Source organism: Hyalella azteca, unplaced genomic scaffold (assembly GCF_000764305.2).
Source record: "Hyalella azteca isolate HAZT.00-mixed unplaced genomic scaffold, Hazt_2.0.2 contig17323, whole genome shotgun sequence".
In the NCBI taxonomy this organism is placed as follows: Eukaryota; Metazoa; Arthropoda; class Malacostraca; order Amphipoda; family Hyalellidae; genus Hyalella; species Hyalella azteca.
The window spans coordinates 15522-39107 of record NW_025947110.1 but is presented as its reverse complement, the minus strand read 5'-3'; the positions used below and the strand labels follow the sequence as shown (position 1 = coordinate 39107).

The window sequence follows — 23586 nt, the reverse complement described above, 5'->3', positions numbered from 1 at the left end:
GAAGGATATGTGGAAATGATGATGATGATGATGAGAAACAGACGTCGTAAATTACTGAGCTGTCAGTTCACGATGGGCGGCACGGTGAAGGCGAACTCAACGAGGGGGGCGAGAATATTACGTGGCCAGTGGTCGGCCTAGTCCAATTAGTTCTGGCCATTCCTCGGCCAACTGGAAGCCGCCCGTTACCGCAAGAAAGGGGCTGGCTATGATATATTACACAGACTACAAGCTCAAGGGTAGCGACGGGCCGAGCTTGGGGCCGATCCAGGATTTCACACGATGGTCGCGAATATCTCGCTCTCAGATTTCACCGCACTTTGACTACCAACCTTAAGCGATCGAACAACCGGGTACCCGTATTAGTTCCTACGTCCTATAAACAATCGTTCAACCTGTATACGATCGTGCAACTTGTAAATATTTCGCCAGTTACAATGAAGTTTTGTGATTGCTAGCGCGCTACACGGTGTTGCCGCAACACGTGATTTGCCCTGCCCGTTGGTTGATGTTGTAAAATTTAGCGCAAAACCTGTTCCGAAACATCGTTTTGTTGGCTAGCTTTATCCATTGTTGGCATTTAGGTCATTCAATGGTGATCTTAGTTTGTTGCCGGCGAACTGTTATTCTTTTGTGATCTTCCGTTGCATGCATTTCCTACAAAGTGCCTTACATTTTATGTCTGTTAAGTTTTTTTTGTGCCTATATCTGTCCGTGATTTCCATCGAAAAGAATGTTGTGTTTGTCATCCTGATTATTGAGATTATGTTCCTGTGGTGTCGAGATTCTGTTTTGTGTGGTCGTGATTTAGATTTTGTTACGGTCTTGATTACCTCCACAGAACCATGGAAAAATTGCCCGAGTTCTTTTTCGTGGGAAAGTTCTTTTTTTCTGAGGTAGAATGTGGTTTTTGTGTTGCAGTTCTCAAACCCGTTGGGTATTGTTACGAAAAGTGTTGCTGGTATGAATATAACGATGATTTTTTCCTACAGGATGCTGAATAATTTACAGTCCAGCTTGAGCTCTAAAGCTCTGATTTGATTGATGCACTTGCATTTTTTTACTGTCTCATGCATACCGTTCTTGATTAATTCACTCATTCAAAGATGGAAAGATTAGATTTATTTACACAAATTCAATAAAAATACCTAAACTCAAAAATATAAAAGTTACCTTTGTCGCACAAGTAGTTTATGTGACGAAAATTGTATTTAAATTATAATTGTAAGTGGCAAAAGTACGAATAAAAGTAGTGTTTCTTGACTGTAAGCATATAAAAGTTTGTGTGGTTGTACATGTCCTTGTATCGCATAGGAGGCGACGTTCACAGCCACAGCGGCAGCGACCACAGCACGGACAGCAGCAGCGACGGTGAAGTGCCTTCGTCGTTAGATCCTCGACACAGATACGCGCACGAGGTGCCGCTACCGGGGCCTGATCAGACCAGCGCCCTTATCACTTAACATCTTCGACATCATAGTTCTAACCAAGACTAGCGTTAACATCTTTATCATTATTCGTGGTCTCAAAATAAGACTATCATTGCCTCATCTAACATACATACATCACTCAACAACTTCATCATCATAGTTTGTGGTTATCAACGAAGACATCAACATCTTCATCATTTTTGGTAGTAATCTTGGTAGTCTTCATTCAACACTAGTGTTGCTTCATCTAACGCTCCTGACATCTCATCCAAATGAATTGCCAATTGCACATTAGTAATCTCAATTAATAATCATCAGCATTTGCAGGAAATATCCTTCGCTCGCTTGCTCCCTCTTCTGTAAAAGGCGTACGTTTTGTACGCCGAGACCACTTTAAGGTTAATTATCTGTGTTATTTGTAATCATGTCAAACATCATCCTCTAGATAGTACAAATTGTGCTGGCATCTGCCGTCAACTCGCTCGTACATGTGCACTATTTTATTGCGTGAGTGATCATCTCAGTTGCAGTGCCGCGGAATTTGATGCTATGATGTGATATTTTTATTTTGCTTGTCCTTGTGAGTTTTAGATTTTCATCGTGTAATTTATGTCCTTTAATGATGAAATAATGTCATGGATCCGCAAGATGCTGCCGCTTATTGCACGGGCCCACTGTGATTGTCCACCTTCTCAGATTCCTATAGTAATTTCCCTAAAATGGGCCTTACGTGTTATAAGTTATTAAAATTGGAAAAGTTTAACCGAATCAGCAAGCCTCAACATTTTATTGATAACTCATTAATAGTTATTGGTGGTCAGTCGTTATTCGTGCCTTTTGGTATAACGTCAAGAGGATGATGCCAGATAAGATATCTTAATAGTTTCATTGCATGGAAGAACTCTGTCACTTTGGGTAATCTCACCGCATGCCAATTAGAATTTTAAGTATTACTGAGAAGAATAATTTTCTTATCTCACTTAATGGTAATTTAAAACTTTGAATTACATATCTGGTCTTATAAGAGTTAGTCTGTAAATCTCTCGCGGCTCGTGTATTGACATCGCTACCACTGAAGCCTGCAACATTATATACAGAAATTGCTTCAACTTAATGTAACTTGCATGATACATGTATGATTGTTGTGATGTATGATGTTGCTCGTGGTGTGCATTAGTGGTAAATTCATGGCTTTTCATTATAACATTCGGGTGCGAATTGTTCTTGCGACGTCCGAGAAAGCCTCACTCGCTTCTGTTTTGTGCTTATTTGCCCAAACATAGAAGCTCTAGCATCTACATGATTTTTCTTCGTAAATCTGAAATAATATCGATATTCACAAGGCTGAATTTGTTGGAGAAAATACACATGCCGTATTAGTGGGACGTTATCTGATGTTAACTAATTTATTTCTATTCATTTTGTACGAAGAGAATTTTGATCTATTTATAAATAATTTAAATTCCTACTAAAACAGAGTTCATACTAAAAAAGGAAATGAATTTTAATAGTCAAGATTCGTAGGTATTTGTCTGGCTATTAAATAAAAATTCCGAGGATTCGAAATGGTGCTTCACGAGTTCGTCACATTGGCCCAAGTATTTTATAGGCTACTTCCAAGCAGACTCGCACTTCCCATCATTTTCGATGACTGCACCATAAACTATATGAAAATATCTCCAAAGGACGGCACATTTCATGATTAACAATGAACTGCTGTTTTATAAAGTATTCGCTTGTAGAGAATTTGTCCAACACAAAGGCGTTCTTCTAGCTTTCGGATAGCTTGTCTTTCTCGTAATATAAATTTAATATTTTCTCACCTGTCGGATCAAGCCAACAGGCGTGAAGGATCAAGTCTGAATACTTGGAACTATTGAAGACATCAATTTGCGGCCCAGAATTAGGATTAATAAGCATCTGCAATTTTTATATTCTCTTACCGCCATTCAAATAGGTTATAGTCTTCTTAATTGTCTTATAATTCAACATGCGTGAGCTGAAATGTAGATTTTAAGTAGCTATTCGTTTATGAGTAGCCGGGCTGAAGAAAGTTAATAAGAATTGTGTGCAATACTTCTATGTGGTACATCGCCTAGGCTGTTACTCGCTTGTGAGGAGGCGGGACATAGAAATTTTGTGCATGGTTTCAAAGCTTAATTTGATGAATATGATCCATCAGTAAAATATTTTGTATCTGAATTATTATATCTCGAAAAGAAGATGCCACTGGAATCTCGCTTCGGGGCAGTGAACGTAATTTAAAATGGTCAATGTAATGAATTTCTCTTCTAATGATGAAATGCCCGCTAAAGATGGTAGATTGTCTTACCGTCATTCAAATGATGCTAGTTTATTTATATTTCAAATGTATGATCTTCGAATGCTGATAATCTCGTGAAAATATTTCGTGAGAACTGTCCATTGTCGACAGGAGTCCATGTGATATTTACTTCATTTTATTGAAGCTTTATTCTTTACTTTTTGAACTCTCCAAAGTAATATCTATACTTTTATTTTATATATTTTAACGTAACAGTAATCTTTCTCGTAAGTTTTGATCAAGGGTTGTTCCTTTCGTGCCTCGTAAATGGGGGGAAAGTTGTGTAAATTTTATAATTGTATATAAATATTTTGACGGCTGTTCCTCAAGTCAAGTCAGTAAACTTCTTGCGAGGTTTCTTGGTGATGTTAATTGTAACTAAAATGTAGGAAAGACATGAATCAAAGTCTGTGAACAAGTTACGAGTCTTATTGCCGCTATACAGGGAGAACTTGCAAAACCTAATGCATGGAATGCTTCGATGACTTACAGCAACATTTGACTTGAATCAAAGGTTGCGTCTCGATGCTATTGTTGCCTAACGGTCTACTGAGTAGTGAGCTGTTGCCATGATGTAAATATTAGCCTGCACTTGAACTCGATTGATCGTGACTAACCTTAGAGCCATGATTCTGTGTTGGAGTTGAAATTTTAAGCCATGAATGTCGTAAGTTTATTTTTTCGTAACCGCTTCTATGTGTTATTTATTTTGTGCTCCGTCCGGGACAGTGAATGGTTCTGCGACTGAGATGTGATGTACATTTCGTGAGTACGTAAAAATATCCATAGGCGTAAGCATTCTTGTCAATGACAATTGCTTCTCTATGTTTAAATGTAAATAAATCTTGTACTTCTTTGTCAGAAATATTTATCCACCTTTTTCTTTGTGTGGGAATCCTTCTAGAACTTATTCATTCGCACGACCGCAGGCAACTTCACGATGAGGCTTGGTGAGTTTGATAAGTCGCCTTCATGAAGGGTTTCTCAGATAAATTTCATACCGTATCAGTAACTAGAAGACTGTTCCCAGTGGTTCCAAATGTTGCCTCAAGGTACCATCTCACGACGCGTGATGGCACTAGAATCTCTTTCGGAGCCGTAAACCTAATGTGACGTCTTGAATCGCGTATTCTTTGTAAATATTCTGAGATCAAAATGCACCGATACGTCTGCAGAAGTGACAACACCTCCTATTAGTATTGGAAATGAGACTAAAATCTATAAGAGTTTTCATATCGCTACAAGCGAATCTTGCTGAGATTGTGTCGCTCAACTGAGCTTATTCCATTGCAACACATTCACACAATTGTTTTTAATGAGGTAGTATTGTCTTCACTTGCATTGCCGCTCCAAAAGTCATTTGTTTTGTTATTTCTTTACCTATTGTGACTCATACCGAGAATTTGTCCTCTCCATTTAGGAAGACTTGTTCATGGTATGATGGAACACCTCCAGGATTAAACTGTACAAAGGTGCTTGAAAACTTACATGGACGTGCCAAAATTTTCTATCTAAAATCGGTTGATATTCTGTTTACAAATTTCAGAATCGGACGAAAAGAGCGAGAAGCAGCCGCCAGATGTCCCAGTCGACGGCGATGGAGATAATCCTGCCGTGTAAATCTACCGCTATGCAAATACAATTAAATTTAGGAAGTTCTCGGGTTATTGGTCAAGTTTAATAGGCTCACTCACCAAAAAGTTATTCTGTGGCACGTATATGTAACTTTAAAGTGAGTAAAATCCTGTCTATTTATTTAGCGAACTTAGAATATATATTTTTTACTATGTTCCAGGACTTTTCATTATGTATATAGTTTAGATTTATTTTTTTAATAGGGCATAATATTGCACAGATTGACAAGAAATATCATTGGCCCACATCAAAGCTATTGGGCCTATTGCCCAATTCAAACGTCAACCGAAAGAGTGAAAATTTCCAAGGGCATGGATACAGATGGCATGGATTGCGAGGTCAAAATTTCTGGAATGCGCGTTGACTACGTGCACTCAGAGAAATACGTGAAAATCTGTGCAAATAACGACGCATCTTTTGCCTTGAGGGTCATCTTCACCCAGATTGACTCAAAAATGGGTTATCAGTGCTACGTGCAGGAAATGTAAATATTTGTACAATATGACCCATTACTTTCTTATGGAGCTGATATCGCTTGTTTGTTGAGAGAGCGAAGAACGTACGTTGTTTACACCGTGCAACGAACATGTTGCGTTCAAACCACAATATGACACGTATAAGAAGTATAAATAATATAATTCTTCATTAGGCCAGCTTTTTTAGGCCATCAATGACTAGTGCTTTTTAATTGGCTTCAAATACATAATGTTGGGTTTTCACTGGGCTCAGTGTCTCGATTTATTGACGGCATTTTTTTGGTCTTCAGTCCAACAAGCTATATCAGGACCGTTGGTTCAGTCAGTCAAGTTGGGAAAGGTGGTGAAAAAAAACTATTGATATTTGCTTTAAAACATTGGACTTGAGTTGGAACAACAATGAAGATTTTATAATACAGAGCCATTCCATACAAAAATAACGTGAACTAATATCTGCGGAGAATGAGGCGTTCTATTGTGCCATTTGAAATAAGTCACTTGAGACGTTCAAGTTTCGTATTGTTAATAACTTCAACACAATTCACAATGAACTAAAACGCGTCAATCTGATAAGCTGGTACTTGCAATAAAACCTCATCAACTTTTTATGACTATCAAGTTTTTACTATTATTATAAGAAGGAAGTGACCAGCTTGACTTATACTACTTCTTTAGCCGTATATCGGAGGGATGTCACTCTAGCAAATCTATGATCTTACTAACCTCGTAAATGAAATAGAAAATGACTCACGACATTGCTTACGGGAAAACAGCTGGAAACCTTACTAGTTTTACACGATGAACAAATATCTTAAAACATTTGCGGAGATAACCATCACATATAAATCTCTATGGCACTCGATAACACTCGTTTTATTCGAGCCTAATTAAAATGGATCAATGCTTCATTCGTAACTGGAAAATAAGATGGTAACAAACGTGTTCAAGGCAATTGAAACTTAACTATTGGGTCCAGGACAATCGATCTGCAATAATCAGGTCACACAGCGAATGATCAGGACAATCGGGAAGAAGTCCCGTCGAGCCTTCAACCAAATTATCAGGACAATTGGTTGACAGTCCAGATCATCAAACGAGTTATCAGGTTATCAGGGCAATCTGTAGACAGTTGCCGTCATTGAACAAATTTGCATTGCAGGTGTGAAACGACTAAGATTGCCGGACACGTTCGGATGAACGGATATATATCTGGCAATCAAGAAACAAACATGACTATTGAATCGAACAAATAAAGATTTAAAAAGTATAACGACAAGCAAAATAATATTACTTGTCTGACGTTATATCTCTTCGATGTCTTTATACATATAGGCTTAATTTGCACGCTAAGAAAATGATGCGCGTAATAATAAAGTTCGCAAAAATGTGCATCAGATTAAACAACAAACATTTACATCTGTGAAGAATATCAGTAAGATAATGAGCAAAATCAGAAATTAGATTAAATCCACACAGACTGTAAAGCTAGCAAACAATTCAAGCCCCAATAAGATTCGGAGAGAAAGAAGGGCAAAACACCTAAGCTTATCAAGCAAGAACAACAAGAAAGCCAGGTACAGAGATCCTTCAAACTTACAGCTACGGAAAACTTGGTAAATCTTAAACTTCATCCGAGATGCGCACGAGAATCAGAAAATCATTTGCGCATTTACAAAGCAGCGCTGCTCCAATGCTCAGCACGACTGGCAGTTATGGGTTGAAAGGTTCGAGATAAATTACGTATTCTCAACCAGTGCATCAAGTACTAAGTGTATCCCATGGAGGAACGGGTCATGAAGAGCATACAATGATCTGAATTTATGTCTGGAAGTCCAGGAATAGGCTAGAAATTATTAGGAACTAAAATCGATCAAAATCGTTTTCAGAAATAAATAAAATCATTAAGATTGAAAGTGTAGAAGAAAGGCGCAAAGTTATTTATTTACTAGCCAAACTTTAAACCGAATGAGATCAGTTGAAAATTCATAGCCGAGTCGGCTACCGCATATCGGCTTAGCGAAATATGATCACCAACAATGAGAACAGACATCATGTTTCCTTGTGCGATTCACAGATAATAAACTGCACGCTAGGGCTTCAAGATTTCCTTAATGAATTAGATTACAAACATTTAAGAAGTAGTCTCAATTAAATTACAAGTAAATTTGATAGGATAATGTTCGTAAAATTCTCCGACTTTTCGAGATGAAGCCCTGATTTCTGAAGACACTAAAAATATCAAACAGTTTCAAAGACGCTGCGAATGGCGCGGTCACAACGAGGTCGACGTGATGAAATTAATAAGAGTGTGACTAACCACAGCAAAGGAACATCAGTTGACTTCAAGGTCTTCGCATTATCTCTTAGGAAGGATCCATTAATCACTGATTTAGTACAACAAACATTGATGGACTTCTAATACATGCCGAGTTACATTAAAAGCAAGAATTCACTGGCGCTTTTTCCGCGTGTTGATGAGTTTTCTCGTGTTTTGGCCGCAGTAAATAACGGAACTTCTACCTCGACACCGAGCATTCGGCCAACTCTCATATTTATTAATAGCATACAGTTTCCAATGAACCGATTTACCATTTTCGAAAGCCAGCTTCACATTTTGAGATACTTTTTTTTTACTGATTTACTTGAATTATATTTGAATATTTCTTTTCAGGAACATTGGAATAGGTTTATTGAGCACCAAGATAAGTGAACACTACGTGCCATTTTCGGAAGTAATGTTGGTAATTTAAATGTCTGGCTTTCTGGCACAGCGCAGTAACTACAGTGGCAGCCAGGAAAAATGGGATCATTAAATACAAACTCACTGATTAACAAGGCGCGTCACATTTATCCGTACAATATTTTAAAATTTAAAAATATTAAGAAGATATATAAGGTAGATTTATGAATAACACGCTCTGCACTCTGATTCGCATGTTCATGTGCCATACCAGACAACATGTGTGCAAGTGCATGAACTAGACCAAAATTGACGTAAATCAAAATTTCAACTCCGGTTCTAAATTCTCATAGAAATGTATCATATTATGTTGACGCGTTTCTTCGCAAGCTTTAGACTTACGAAGCAATTTGAAGGATACCAAGGATGTAACAGTATAGAAAGAATCAAAATAAAGCAGGGAACACTCAAACAACTCAGAGGAATACTTCATTTTCCTGCATAATTGGCGTGCGTTGCAGCTAAGCCATCGTGATGGTCCACAACAAGTTTAACTGACTGCTGCTGCCAATAAAATTTGATTTCTAACGCGCACAAAGCCTAGAAAAATGTGCAATATGCTTCCATGAATTTCTAGGCTTGTGAAATTGATGGCACCATCGAAGCATTAATGCGGAATAGAAGTCGCTAAGGAACTCAGGGCAGAGGCAGTCTTCTTCAACTCGTTTCAAGGCAGATCCACAGACACAATATCACCGCCTTTGCTCCCGACCAGCACCTGCAATACGTTCCTTAATAAGAATCTCAAGAGAAAAATTATATGCTTAATGCAAAAATGAACGAATGTAATTAATAAATTTTTTTATTATCAAGCGCAATCTTTTGCAGGTTCAGAGAACAGCTTATAGCAATATCCGGCACATTACTCGCTAATAATCACCAATTTCTATAACGGCTAAACTAGGCTTAGTATTACACAAGAAATTTTTAGTATGCCTCAATATTGTTTGAGCTATCTAAAAATTTCGTCAAGGATCACCGTGTGATGATTATCTCTTAGATCACATCAAACTGAAGTGTAGAGGCTAATCATTTAGAATTCAGGGTGGCGAACAAGAACTGAATCTTGTTTGAAATTAAGATATCAGGTATTTTAAAGGTAAGGATATAGAGACTGACTTTGTGCCTGTAGACGGCGGAGCATATGAGCAGCTTATTGTTGGCTTCCACTTTCAAGACGCGCACGAGAGCCCCGGTCTGCACAAAAACTTCGTAATTAATTGAAATTCAACAAAAATATGTCACATCAAATATGGATTCTTCCGTTTGAGAACTTACTCAAGAATGTCCAATTAATGCAAACGAAATCATTGCATCAGTTGCAAACGTGCAACATATTACATGCATAGGTAAAAATAATAGTTGAAGAAAGCGGTAAGGTACAAAATACCGATGATAAAATAATCACATCAGCCAATGATTACATGAACCTTGAACTCACGAAACCTGCTTACCTGTTGCGCCCTTTGAAATAAGTCGCCTAACACGATCATGCTTTGCTTTGTTAATAACTGCAACACAATTCCAGGAACTAAAATAAAGCACATCTAAAAGCATCAATCTAATAATAAGCTATACTAGAAATAAAATATCGTTAATCTTCGGTCGCCACACCTTCAAACCATCAACCATTTACGAGCGGCCAGCCGTATTAGCATGACCTGCTACTGCAGTTGCTTCTGTGACTCCGATTAACCTCATCTTCTTTTTCGACAAACATTCACTTCCATGCCCGCGCCGTCAAGTCCATCCCCACATTACCTGGACTTTACAGTCGAGACAACAGCACGACTTGCCGCATATAAACAATAGCCATGATCTAAGCAGACGCGCGTGGCGGCCTTCAGATGGTATGCAGGCATCTTGCTTGAAAGAGCCTAATTGAAAGCAGCATCAATGTAATATAGTAGGCTGAAAAATTTCCTACTACTTGCCATTAGACCGCTAAGATCAAGCGTGACCAGCTCTAGCATGAGAGTTAAATTTTTGGTAGCCGTCAGTTAAGCTGCTGATCCCGGCTGGCGCACCGGTTTCTCTCTTATAGGATTTTAACTCCAACGCCAGGGTAAGTTATTGCATTCGATAGTGATGAAATTCGAATGCATTGTGAAATACCGTGATATTAATGAACATATAATTGATTTCCACCTTGTTTTCTGTTTTCAGGATCACGCGCTTTGTCAGATAACTCCTAGCACTAGCCCCTCTATTTTTGCATTAGATTTTTCACAGCTCTCGTATCGGGCTTGCAAGTATGTTTATGCTAGTTTCCTATTTAGCAACCGTTTTGTAAAGATTACCCTTTATGACTTGTTTCTTTAATAATTTGCAGTTTATCTTTAATATATAAACTTTAGCTTGTCATTGGCGTTTTAAATCCCGTCCAGGCCAAGCCTTGCGTATTAAGCCAAAAGGGAAGTATCTTATAGTTTCCGGTCATTGGTAAGTGTGACGAGAGACCATCCGAGATGTCAAGCTGACGCGACTGGTAATTTGAATATCTGAGGCTACTTCGACACAATCATCCACACACCTGCCTACAGTACACTCGGATGTAACAGCTACATCATTTACACACCTGTCTGCAGTACACTAGGATGTAACAGCTACATCATTTACACACCTGTCTGCAGTACACTAGGATGTAACAGCTACATCATTTACACACCTGTCTGCAGTACACTAGCTGTCTCTTATACACATCTAGATGTGTATAAGAGACAGATGCAGGAGCATATGTTCAGTCTTAAAATGCCTAGCAAATTACGGACCAGGCAATAAGTCCAGCAGCTATCTCAATCAATCGTCAGCTATGGAAAGATCGGGTTCCAAAGGCCGGATCCCTTGTGAATCAAGTCAGGAATAGTTCAAGAATCGGCAACAGGCCATGGGCTTATTTCTTCAACGCCGACACTTCTATTCTATTCTATAGACACAAAAATCAACTAAAAATATCTGTGCAAGGATGAAATATCAATTAGCAGCAACAATAAAAAAAAACATTACAAGATATCACGTTTTCATTGTTCACGATATGTTCAAAAATTACGATTTCAAAATGTCACGAGTTTCCCATATTTTGAACAACCCATGTATGTATAACACGTAGATCAGAGGCATAGTGTAAGTATTACACATAAATTAGTATCATGTTCAAGATCACGGGCATAATCTATGTATTACATAAAGATTAGTATCATGTCGTAGATTAGACAATCTTGTATCATACCTAGCATTAGTCGCACATCTGGCACATCTGTATATTTATAATATGAAAACAACACCCTGCCGGCTCTTGCAATTAGGTTCTGAAGTCCATGCAAATTAGCTTGTAGATTCAGCTAGCTGGACAACTCAGCATTGCGTTCCTACAACGTAGCGCTGTAGCGATATGTATCCTGACACTACTGGGGTTCCACAGTGCTACTGAAACAACATCGTAGCGCTAACCCTACGATAACATCAGTAAGATGTAAATCTTTGCAATAAATCTGGCAAATCTTCCAAAGTAATAAATCCTTATTATCAGCAGTAAGACAATATTCATTACCTCACAATTCTAGCAAGAAAATATGACTATACCTTGTAGCCCCAGCGAGCGGTTTGCCCGGCAAACATGCCACAGAAGACGTGCCCCCAGGCAGCGGCGACGCAGCGAATGGCTCCCTCCACAGCTCGGCTCTGCAGCACTGAACCCTTCTGCGGGAGACATTGTAATGACATAATTGAAAATAATAAGAGGAGAGTAATGAGAAGGTGATGACACTAGAGAAATCAAATAAGGAGGCGTGAAATCAAATCGAGGAAATGATACCTGCTAAGTCTATTGCAAGTTTCTTGGGAAAATTTCTATAGGTTCATGTTTCTCCTTTCAAAAATGATACCAAATTGAAATACAGAAGATGTTACACAGTCCTCATTACCTACAGACAGCAGCGATGACAAAAATGATAAATAACCCTATTGCGGAAAAGACTGCTATCTGAGGATAGCATATAGCAATTATTTATTACGGTAATTGTACTACTGGATAGCAATTATTTATTAACGCACGTGGCCGTCGTAGACACAAAGCGTTCCGTCAGTCGAGCCCGTGATCACTTCAAATGAGGAGTCCTTGAAGCCGGCCGCGGCTTCTGGTCTCGAGTGTCCACACTTGTTTTCATTCAACCGATTACCTCCTCTTTGAGTTTCATCACTTCCGCGGTTATTTTCATTTACATCAGATACAAAATCACCTTCGGTTTTGTTCACGTCACATCCACTCTTGATATCTCTTTCTCCGCCTTTGTTTTCATGTCGTCTAAGATTATCATTAGTCTCATGGTCACGAATTGCTCGGGTGAAGTGAGGGGTGCCGACCACAGCAAGCGCTGTGATGTTTCTTTTATCAGAGACGTACGAAGCGCAGGCAGCGCCCGTGAGCAGATGGAAGCATCTGATGCTGCTGTTGCTACAGGTAAATATGTAATCTCCCACAATCTGAAATAGCAATAAATCTCTTAATATATAACTCGCGCTGTAACACTTCCAACATTATTCTTTGACACAATTCCATGCCTGGAAAATGAACGCAAAAAAATTATAGGTGCGATCATGAACAAAGTTCAATATTACCTGTAAAAATTGTTTTAAAATAGCTTCATTGATAATAGACATAGACAAGATATGACAAAGATAATCGTGATGATTATTAGACAAATGGTACCATAATTAACAGATTAAGTGTCATGTACAGTGAACTTTATGATCATAACTGTGATCCGGCAGTTGCATGTGGAAGAAACGAGTTCTAAGGACCAGAAAAGAACATTAGTATGCATACAAAACAATAAGAACGCTCACCTTAATGTCTAGCACAGGTTCTTTCAGAGGCGGCGGAAGGATAATCAATTTTTCATCGTTTTTATCCTCGCGTTGGTTAGCCGTCAATTTGTGCTTTTGAGTTTTTTTGCTTAAACTTGTATCTGGGCTGCTAAAGAGATGATGACTTTCAACAGAAGATTTTTTTCTTGACGACAACGGGGAATTTGCAGCCGAGGTTTTCTTCTCGCACCTGTCACTGGCTGGAGACGTGTGCAATTTCTTCCTCTTACTACTACTAGGACCACAGAAAGAATGTTTTCTACTACGTCGTTTCCGCTTGTAGCGATGATGCTGCTGCTGCACTGAGTGAGTTTCAGCATTGCTCATCTTGCAGTCCAACGACTCAACTGAAGACGCCGCTGACAAACATTGGTCATGCACGTCCTCTTCATTACCGTCTTCAACAACTTGCTCTTCCTCCGTCAGTTCTTTTTTTAGTCCAAGAATAGTATTGCCAGGGCTCAGAATGCCATCAGTGAGAGACTCTTCCCTTGAATCTCCGTGAGAAACTGAACGTCTGTGCTTTTCCCTATCTCCTTCTGGGGGCCCACGCGACCTTAGGCTGTAACTGTGATCACTTCCTGAAGAATTTCGCGACTTGGGGCTCTGTAAGAAAATCTTAGAAGGGGTATCTGAGTTAGGGGATTGTTGATCCATAATGCAGTTTTGAGCAAGATGATTACGACAGGCATTGTGACTCACATTCATCTCTGCTTTGCAGTTCGCTGATAACCCTTGTCCAACTGAGAGGCCGCTGCTCTCTGCATTATCTTGAGTTGTGTCAGGGATTGTTAAACACACAATTGCATCTTTGTTGTTTTCTTCATTAGCATTTCTGCAATCCGAGTCTTCTATGCTTTCAGAGGTAGACTTAGATCTTTTTCTTGTAACCCTAACATTCATATGAGGATTATATTGGAAACGAGATGTAGGAGCAGAGGCAGAGCCTGTGTCAGAATAGCCATCAACGCTTATAGCCTTCAGCGATGCATCTCCATCGGAGTCTGAATTTGTAACTTCAGTAAAGGTAGCAATGCTATCTTCTTGTTGCATGGAAAAACTACGTTCTCCATCTGGGGAATGTGAAGTTGATGTGCATCGTTGGCGCTCAATTGAAACGTCGTCGGCGGCAACCTGCTGATTTGCTAATAAATCAGCACCGGCCTGAGAGTCGCTTGTCGAAGGTCCCATTTCTTGAGATGAACTTACCAAAGAAATACTTGAGTCAGCAGCTTCTCGATTGCTCCCATTCCTGCAATTCCGGTTGATCTCACGAGAATTTCGAGCAAAGTTCCCATTGCGTTCGTCAATATTACTGAGATATGGCATTAGCGGAACACTGCAACGGCCATGCCGCGTCACACCACCAGTGCTATTCTCACTCACAAGGCGCAGCAGTAAATCATTGCGCTCTTGATGAAGTTGTGTCATCTGCAACGTCAGGTTTGACCTTTGCCTAGCCAGTTCTTCGGTTTTCCTGTCAATTTCAGTAAGGCCTTTAAAAAGTATTTCTTCTAATGTGCTCAGACGACCAAGTTCTTCAAGGAAACACTGAGCCGAGTCGATCAGGACGCCAGTTTTAGGCCTTCTAAACTGAGTAGCAGTTGTTCTATTCAATAAACTTGAGCTTGTTGTTTGAATGGCACTAAAATTGTTGTTGTTTGTAGACTTTGGACGTGACTTGTTCATCCTGTTAGTTTGGGTGGGAGATTGCCTTGGAATTGGAGATTGCCGGAGTGAGAGTGACTCCGCAATGTTAATTTCATCACTAACTGGAGACACAAGACGCGCTCTCGAAGCAGCATTTTCTGCAGCTAGATCATCCACGTCTTGCGTTTGAACTGCAACTGACACCGAATTGAGCATAGATTTATTTACATCATTTGCAGCAACTTCGTTCATTGGCTGATCTGGTATAGGTACAGCGATACTCGCAGAGCTGTCGTCAGCATGAGTTGGATCAGGCTTAGGTCTACTTGGCATCCAGGCGCTGGGAAGTTCAACACCTCTGCACAGGCTAGGGGTAAGTCTCTCCCTTTTAAGGATTTTGGAATCTCTTTCAGCTGTAAGATTATCTGGCTCGTGAAAGTGATGCCGATGATGATGGTGATGGTGAGGGATATCGTTAACAATGTTGGTGTGAGGATGGCCGGCATTTTGACGGGATAGGGTAGGAGAAAAGAACCAAAGACGCCCCACGCAACTCGTGTTTACATTAGACGGAGGACTTCCACTCCGCAGCCCTTCTGGTGCGCTACTGTCCATACTGCTGCTCGAAGCCCTGCACAGCATGTATTTCAATTCAAAATTTATGGAAATACCTCCAATCTTTTTCAACATACGAGCCAGCATATTTAAAATGGAAACAAATTGATCATCATTGAGGTACAACGTCTTAAAATTCGCCATGTAATTTAAAGAAAAACATGGCAAATGTTGCCTCGACTGGCTGTACTGTACCTGCTACACTCGTTTCTAAGGCAGCAGCAGGGGTACCCAAGACTGGGGGTTTGCCTCTCCTGCTTGAAGAGGTGCCTCGGTGTCCCCAGACCCTGAGTGGGGAGGGGTGGGGCAGGACGCTCGGGGATGTGAGGCTCGTTGGGGAACATGACGGGCCGAGGGGGCGTGGGGAGGACTGCTGGACTGGGGATACGATGTGGGGTGTTGGGAGGAGCGGGGTTACGAGGCCGTTCTTTAGAGGAAGGCCTGTTGACGTTCTCGCACAAGAATGAGCCTGGAATATATTTGATGTTAAAATGGGTCAAGAAGACATGAAAGAGGCAAAGCGTGATAAATAGCACACAAATTCATCTGGTCTCTCACAATCTACTTCAGATACCAGGAAAGACTCGACTGTATTATATATTAACAGTGCTTGTGAATGTAAATTACAAAAAAATATTATTTGTCTTAATGATGAAATAATTGGACAACGCATGGTTACACGGTTACCTACAGACTATAAATAACGAGTGTTAACTCTCTCTCTCTCTATAGTTCAAACTGAGAGTTAACTTTAGTCTCTAACTTATACGCACCAGCAGCTGCAGGGGCTGGGCTGGCTCTCGAGGGCGGGGAGTGTGCTGGGGGCATGGGGGTGTAGGGGCAGCAATGAGGGGAATCTTGCTGGCATAGATGGCACTCCAGCTGTGGTGATGGCGTCTCTTCCTTCACCTAAAAATAAAACACTGAATTGATTCTCTCAAGTACAATTAAAATACTTTGGTTTTAAAAGCTCAAGGAGAATTCGAAAACGGTCGTGGTGTGGAGACATCAATAACACTTCTGTGCTTTTTTGGGCAACAAAAGTATTAGCGAATCAAGTCTATTACATAAGTTGTCAATGTTATCATTATAGCCAGACAAACGTCAATAAAATAACATAACAATATAACTAAATTTATAACTGTACTCGCTTATGAAACATTCTTACATAGCCTGTATCTTTAATGTATTAGCGAGTCAAGAAAGGCTGGGAGCCAATTATTTCTATTTCCATTGTTTCTTATGGGAAAAATTATTTTGGTCAACAGAAGTTTCAGTTAACGTCAACCTTTATGGAACGGATTATAGTAGTTACCTGATATTCTACTGTAATTGGTTCTAGTAAATGTAATCCTTGCTTCCAGACCTTACCTTGAGACCAGGTCTTGCGTTAGCAGGAGTCCGAGAAGCATGCCTGCCTGGACCATCCTCTGCGTTGCCATGTTGCCGCAAGTCATCAAGAGATCCTGCTGGCTGAGGTGGAGGAGCACGTCGACCTGACGAGTCGCAGTCTCTCAGCCCATCAAGCTGTGGTGGCGGCAAGCCAAGGTTCAGAGTGCGGTGTAAGCCAGAGTGTAAATGAACCTCATGCAATGGCTGCTGCTGTACTGGTGGCGGAGGCATGAGTGGCACTGTTGCAATGCTGGTGTGCAGTAGAACATGATTTACTGCTGCAGAGTTTCCGGGAGATAATGACGGTGAACGTGAAGAGGAAGTCACAGGGGAAGACTTACGGGGCCCGTGAGGTAAGAGGGGAGGAGATCTCAGGAACGATGGTCGGATAAGGGCAGGTGTGACCGGTGGAGAGCTTTTTGGTTCTAGAGCAGAGGAAGTTTGCATGTATAGAAGGTTAGAAGAATGGCAGCCCACAGTTGAATGAGGACCTGTGGAAGCTGCATGATGCTGAGGAGGTGGAGACGATGGCGGTGACTTGACTATATGAGGTTTACATTCGATTGGAGACATGGCAGGAGATGAGAGTGAAGATTGAACATAAGAACTATTGAGAGGCACAGATGAGGCAGTGTGAAGCGACACTGCAGAAGCAGTGCCAGCATTGCAAGTGGCTGGGTCAACGTGCGGTACAGGGATGTTGAAGTGAACATTGGAAATGGGTCGGGCACGTGGCGAGATAATTTGCAGAGGAAGCGGGGTTCTGAAGACCGAGCTTGGTTCCTCAATTGGAGTGAACCCATGAGAAGATGGGGAGTTCTTGTTAACATTAATAGCCTGAACAACTTGGTTTTTGGCAATATTTTTCACCTCTTCGTTGTCAGAATCATCAATGGTTATCATAGCAGGAGCCAGTTTAGGAGGTGGTGACACAATTTGACATTCCATATCACTTGAGCAAGATTTGTTAGCGAGACTGTCGTCAGTTTCTGTTGTGGGTGCATTGAAAGCAGACCCAATATCTAAATGGCACAATTCAGATTTAAGAACCAATCCAACCGGTGTTTTCTTCTGAGGCAACTTGAACTCTGATATATTCTCAGATGACATCAATGATCTTTCAATGGCTTGATAAGTCCGTAAGTCTGTGCCTTGAGATGACATGCTTGTATTTGTTCGAGACATGCATTCCGTGCTCACAGCAGAAACTGTAGGCGGAACACCAACAGCCGTATTATCTTGACAGCCTTCAGGGCAACGCATCACATTTGGCTGTAGGGAAGCCTCTTCCTGTCGGTGCGCCACTAAACTGTCAGGATGTGAGGAGGGCCGAGTTGAAACCAAAAAGTTTTGGGCAGATTTCGAGTCATTTAGTGAGGATAAATGTGATTTAAACTTCGAACGACATGGCGACATCAGATCCTGCTCTACATCATCCTCATTTTGCTGGTGTGAAAAATCTGGCGCTAGAGTAGAGCTTGGAGGTAAAACTTGTACATTTGCTCCAGCGTTGGAGGTGCTCCCTGGAGAGGAAAGTGCAGATAATTTTGAGCACGTTAGCTGCAGAGGTTCCTTGCAGTCATCTGATCGTTCTGAGAAAAAAATAGAGCATTGACACATTTTCATCTTGAAAAGCAGGTCAGTAAACCAAATATTGTCAGTGGTATGACAGAAGTACAATGTGATGTAGGTTTGCAGTTGAATCCCATAGAATATTTACTAAGAGACTACGTTACAATTCAAGATGAAATCCAAGATGCACAGTAAATAGTAAAGTCTATGCATGGGTTTTACCTAATTTTATACTTGCCATGTGGTCAAAGATATGATTCACGTGACTTAGTAGCCAACTATAATCAATAAATATTGCATAGCTTCTTTCAATAAAGAACTGGCTTTCAATAAGTGTTATAAAAATGGTACAGTTAAGGTTTAAAGTTGTAGCACATTTAATTTAATGCTAAGAAGATAACTTGACAGTTCCAGCTAGTTCACAACTTTAATTGAAGAAATTAGAATAGACCGAGTACTAATGACTTAATACTGAAATAATACAAATCAAAGAACAATAACTCTGCATTTATAAGGATGCGTTTAAGGAGAATAGTATTATGGAGAAAGACACATGTACAAGAGAACAACATTTGGAAGCATCATTCACCTGCAGACGTGGTGGGCTTGGGGGCCTCAGAGTCGTGGCTACTCGCTTGTCCCCCGCCCATGAGGTCGTCCAGTGACAGGAAGGCTAAGTCTTGCCCTGCCAGTCCATTTTGCTCAGCTGATAGGATCTGGCACAACTGAAAAACACATCATTTGTACTTCTCAAACATTGGAAATAATAAAAAAAATGTAAGCAAATTTATTACATCAGTAAATAATTGCAGTAAAAAAAAATAAATTCGTTATTTAATTTTGAATTGCTGACTCAAGTTAGATGTATTTTCATAACTAATATGGAGACCGAGATTGCCAGTGTCAGTAGTTTTCTGCGGTACATAGATCAAATTTCTAATATATTGAAAACCTTAGGAAACATATTGTATGGCTTCTTGCCTCATAAATAATAGCATTTTTTTAGTTCAGTCGCATAAAGAGCAAAGACTTTAGGCCGTAGCAAGTAAAAGATGAAAAAAAAATTAAATTGAAAGATGCTCTGGAAATAGCAGACTTCATCGATACAGTTGATGTGAAAACTTCAATATAATATCCTACTAACAGCTTCTACAAGTACAGATTACAAAAACACTAATTTATTTTGTTTATAATGTCATTCTCAGTTTGCATCACGGTATGGGTGATGCAATCTTATTTTTTTCCATCATTTTAGACTCAATTAGCTATAAATTTTATGCTCAAATCCAAAAGAACTAAAAAATATAACTGTCAATAAAGTTTTAAAGCTTCAGTAAATAGTGAAATGATTTGAAATGGAAACTCAACTTTACACACTCCAAATTAACATCAAATTCTATATCAGTACCGCAGGGCAATGCAAAATTAATCCTTAACTAGTTTCGGTAAAACGTTAGTAGTATGTCTGTGTAATCAAAGAAATGTTAGGTATAACAATGACCACATTATACTATATTAAACAAATTAACAGAATTTAAAAACACTGTGTGTAATATACCTGGATTAGAACATTATTGGGGAGGGTTCCCAGCTCCAATGCCTCCATCTGACCAAGAATTTGTAGTTCCTCTTTCTCCCTGTCCAGAGTACAGGATGTTGAAGGAGTGTCCAGCAGGATGCCATGAGCAGCACCAGGACAAGATGCACCCAGCAATTGAGCCTTATTCTCAAGGGAGTGTTGACCACGAAGCAAGTCAAGACGCTGGGCCAAGGCAGAGCGCTGCTCTGACATCAGGTGACTCACCATGAACTGAGCTTTGCGTGATCGGGGGTCTGCTACCAGCTCCTGTCCAGTGTAAATGTAATTAATACAAGCAATATATAAACAAATAAAAATTCTACAAAAACTAGAATGACACCTTTTTCATCATGAGATTCATTTTTCAGATACATAAATCCAACTACAAGTTTTTAAATGATGTCCAGCTCCCAGCCCGTACTGAATGGCCTCAGGTCCCAATCTCCAACCACCGTGTCATACACAACAGCAGTGAGTACAGTACCTGAGTGATTAGTGTCATAGTGATTACTTTCCAATCTCATATGCATATTACAAACAATGAAATTTATGTAGATAAGGTATATATTAATAAAAATAAAATATTTATACATACTGCTGACAAATTAGACCTAAAATAATCTTATATTGTATAACCTGCTTAAAAAACACAACTTAAGACAAACAAGTTAACTCTAAGCAAAACTTCATTTTAAAGACACATGTACAAAATATTTTTAATAATCATTTGGAATAAAGTTATATATTTTCATAAATAAAAAACATTAATACAACACAACCGTGTATGAAGATTTTTCTGTATTCAGGATACAAGGAACTTTTGAAAATATAACAATTGATTCTGAAAAATGCTACTTCAGAGTTACTGGTAACAAGCAAATTTATGGAAAATAAGTAAAATTTCACAAGAACATACCTGCAGACTCTTCTTATCCATGGTCAAAAGTTGTTTAACCAACATTTTATTGACCCGCGGGTGTTCACAACCAAGATTCTTGTCATGCTTTGAAACAGGAGGAGGCTTCATGGGAGACGCATCAAATGCACCAACAGATGAGGATCTACTTCTACTTCTTACAGAATTAGATGACTGAGCTGCACCTGCGCTTTCTGATGCATAACGTCGACGCTGAAGCAATTGGAAACTTTTCAGTGGGAATTTTCTGTTGCCAGTCTCTTCATCAGTACTATCATCAGAAATATCATCACATAAACTTGGGTCGTTGCATTTGCCACTAGTTGCTCCAGACTTGAATTCTGGGCATTGAGAAAGTCTAGTAGACATGGCAAGGTTTTCTTTTTCAGAAATTCTAATTTCTTGTAAGCCATCACTAAATGAACAATGTCCTGAATAAGTTTTTATTGATAAATCCTCTGCATTTTCCTGGGTCATTCCAAAGTGTGGAACATTTTGTTTCCTGTGCAGCTCCTTGGCATTAGTATCATCAAGAGACTTCTTAGATGCCAAAAAAGTTTTGCGCAGCTTATCAGCAGCTGCCGAGAGTGCTTTCTTGTTTGGATCTTCAGGAGCATCTTTTTTCTCCCTTCTTCTTCTCAGAGATAACTTGGCAAACCTCGAAGATATTGATGATGATGAATGCATGAGAATTGCACCAGCACTTTGTGGTCTTTTCAAATCCATAATATACTTTCTACTGAATTTGCTCTTTCGTTTGAGTATTGATGTACTACTCTTTGAAAAGGTTTGGAAAATTTTGGATTTTCCAGTTCCAACTGACGACGAATGTTTCCTAGGACCAGGGCTGGAGTTAGTTTTCTCTCTACTTGAGGAATGCGCATGCTGTCTACTTGACTGGTATTTGGGACTTTCATGCCCATGGCTGTGACTTAGTTCTCTGGAAAATGATGAAGACCGACTAGATCTATAAGGAGTTCTAAACCACCTGCTGTGCACAGGATGCTGATATGTACGAGAGGAATGAAAACTCTGCTGCCGCCTGTCATAGTGATTACTGTATTCACTGCTGTGGTGTGTCTCATGATGGTTGGACATTGTACCATAAGGCCACTCAGTACGGGCTTGGAGGTGGACATCATTCTGAAAACTTGTTGTAGGTCTCATGTAGTCATTTAAATTATCTTTCTGATTCATAAACCATTTTCTAGGCACCTCATGGTTGCCATAGAAGGGAGTATCAATGGATGAATAGTAATAGTTTGGAACCCTCATTGAAGCAGATGAAGAAGTTTCTCTGGATGAACGCATATAGCTGTACATGGGATTTACATAGCCAGGCCAATTTCCAAACAGCCCTGACTCTGATGGGCCAGGTAAATCATGTACATAATGTGAAGAGTGAGATGAAAATTGCATTAATCTTGGCCTTCTGCTTGATAAATGAGAATTTTCTGGTCTTTTTCTCTCTGGATGCAAGTCTGTTTCTTCTCCTGGAGGCTGAAGCTGGGAGGAATTTTTCTCATCAGATTCATCGTAAGCATCATCATTCTCATCAAGTCCTGGAGTTCGCAAACGACTGCTGAGATGTTTATTTTGTTTATCAAGGTTTTGAACATGCCTCGTTTGCTCAACAGTTGCTCTTCTCTTACTTTCACTACTGTAATCAAGAGGTTTAGGAGTAGGTGGAGAACTGCTGGAGCTGGCAGAGGCCCGCTCTGTCTGGACTCGAGTGGAGGTTTCGCTCATGGTGTCAACAGGTGTCAAGTGCAGAGATCCAGTGGATTCATTCTGAAAATCATGGACACTCAATCAATAAATCTGCATTGTGAATGAGGTACTGATAGGATTTTAAAACTTCACAAACATGATACAATTCTATTTAAATAAGGTACCGTATGTGATGAATTACTAGAAACCAAATGAGGTTAAATTTAAGCAATGTATTACATGACATGAGAGATCAAACAATTAGTATGGTCATCAGACTTTGGTAAAAATTTCTTCCAACAGAAACGTATGAAAATTTTATTTGATTCCTTCATTGTGAATAAATAATAATTTAGAATGCAACTTCTATACACTTCAAAGTTTAAATTTCAGACATGTGGTTGATATTAACACGCTGTGTTCGAGCAAACTGCCACTATGCTCTAAGGGTTGCTAACTCAGCTAATTTGTAGCCAGATCCTGCATATATATTTCTAAATGATTGGGCTCTGGAATCAGCTCAAGTACACAGCTATAAATTTAGCTGATAAACAACAGCCAATTTTTGTGTCACCAATCCCCCACTGCCAGCAGAGCCACATCTGCTCCAATGCTGCCAATTGATCTACTTTAGTCATGATAGATGAACCATTGCACAATCCATTGGCTTCAGAAAGCTCAC

At 39.7% G+C, this 23586-nt stretch overlaps 2 protein-coding genes across 2 annotated transcripts in view; one reads left to right on the top strand and one right to left on the bottom strand.

The window, feature by feature from the left end:
• The window catches only part of LOC108683118 (protein spinster), a 28441-nt gene extending 22899 nt beyond the window's left edge, over positions 1–5542 (top strand). The window contains exons 11-12 of the mRNA XM_047885211.1: positions 1313–1418; positions 5300–5542. Of these exons, the coding sequence (XP_047741167.1) occupies positions 1313–1418; positions 5300–5434 (241 nt within the window). The 3' untranslated portion in view covers positions 5435–5542. The remainder of the gene's footprint in view (positions 1–1312; positions 1419–5299) is intronic.
• Positions 5543–6227: 685 nt separating this feature from the next.
• Positions 6228–22981, bottom strand: LOC108683115. The gene is made up of 12 exons (XM_018172403.2): positions 21195–22981; positions 20258–20545; positions 19289–19424; positions 17107–18719; positions 16509–16644; positions 15931–16204; positions 13450–15751; positions 12658–13086; positions 12182–12303; positions 11138–11165; positions 9724–9801; positions 6228–9322 (listed from the first exon to the last, which is right to left on the bottom strand). Exons 1-12 carry the CDS (start codon positions 22941–22943, stop codon positions 9272–9274), a joined length of 7206 nt encoding a protein of 2401 aa, XP_018027892.2. The 5' UTR covers positions 22944–22981; the 3' UTR covers positions 6228–9271.
• Positions 22982–23586: the final 605 nt, after the last annotated feature.

What these genes read in the sequence shown, in the direction of transcription:
- LOC108683115 (XM_018172403.2), bottom strand. Translation starts at nt 22,943, where the DNA reads ATGAGCGAAACCTCCACTCGAGTCCAGACAGAGCGGGCCTCTGCCAGC. An exon ending in ACGCAAGACCTGGTCTCAAG is followed by an intron (nt 16,645 to 17,106) that starts GTAAGGTCTGGA and finishes TTTTATTTTTAG; the next exon opens with GTGAAGGAAGAGACGCCATC. An exon ending in TTTGTGTCTACGACGGCCAC is followed by an intron (nt 12,304 to 12,657) that starts GTGCGTTAATAA and finishes TGTCTCCCGCAG; the next exon opens with AAGGGTTCAGTGCTGCAGAG.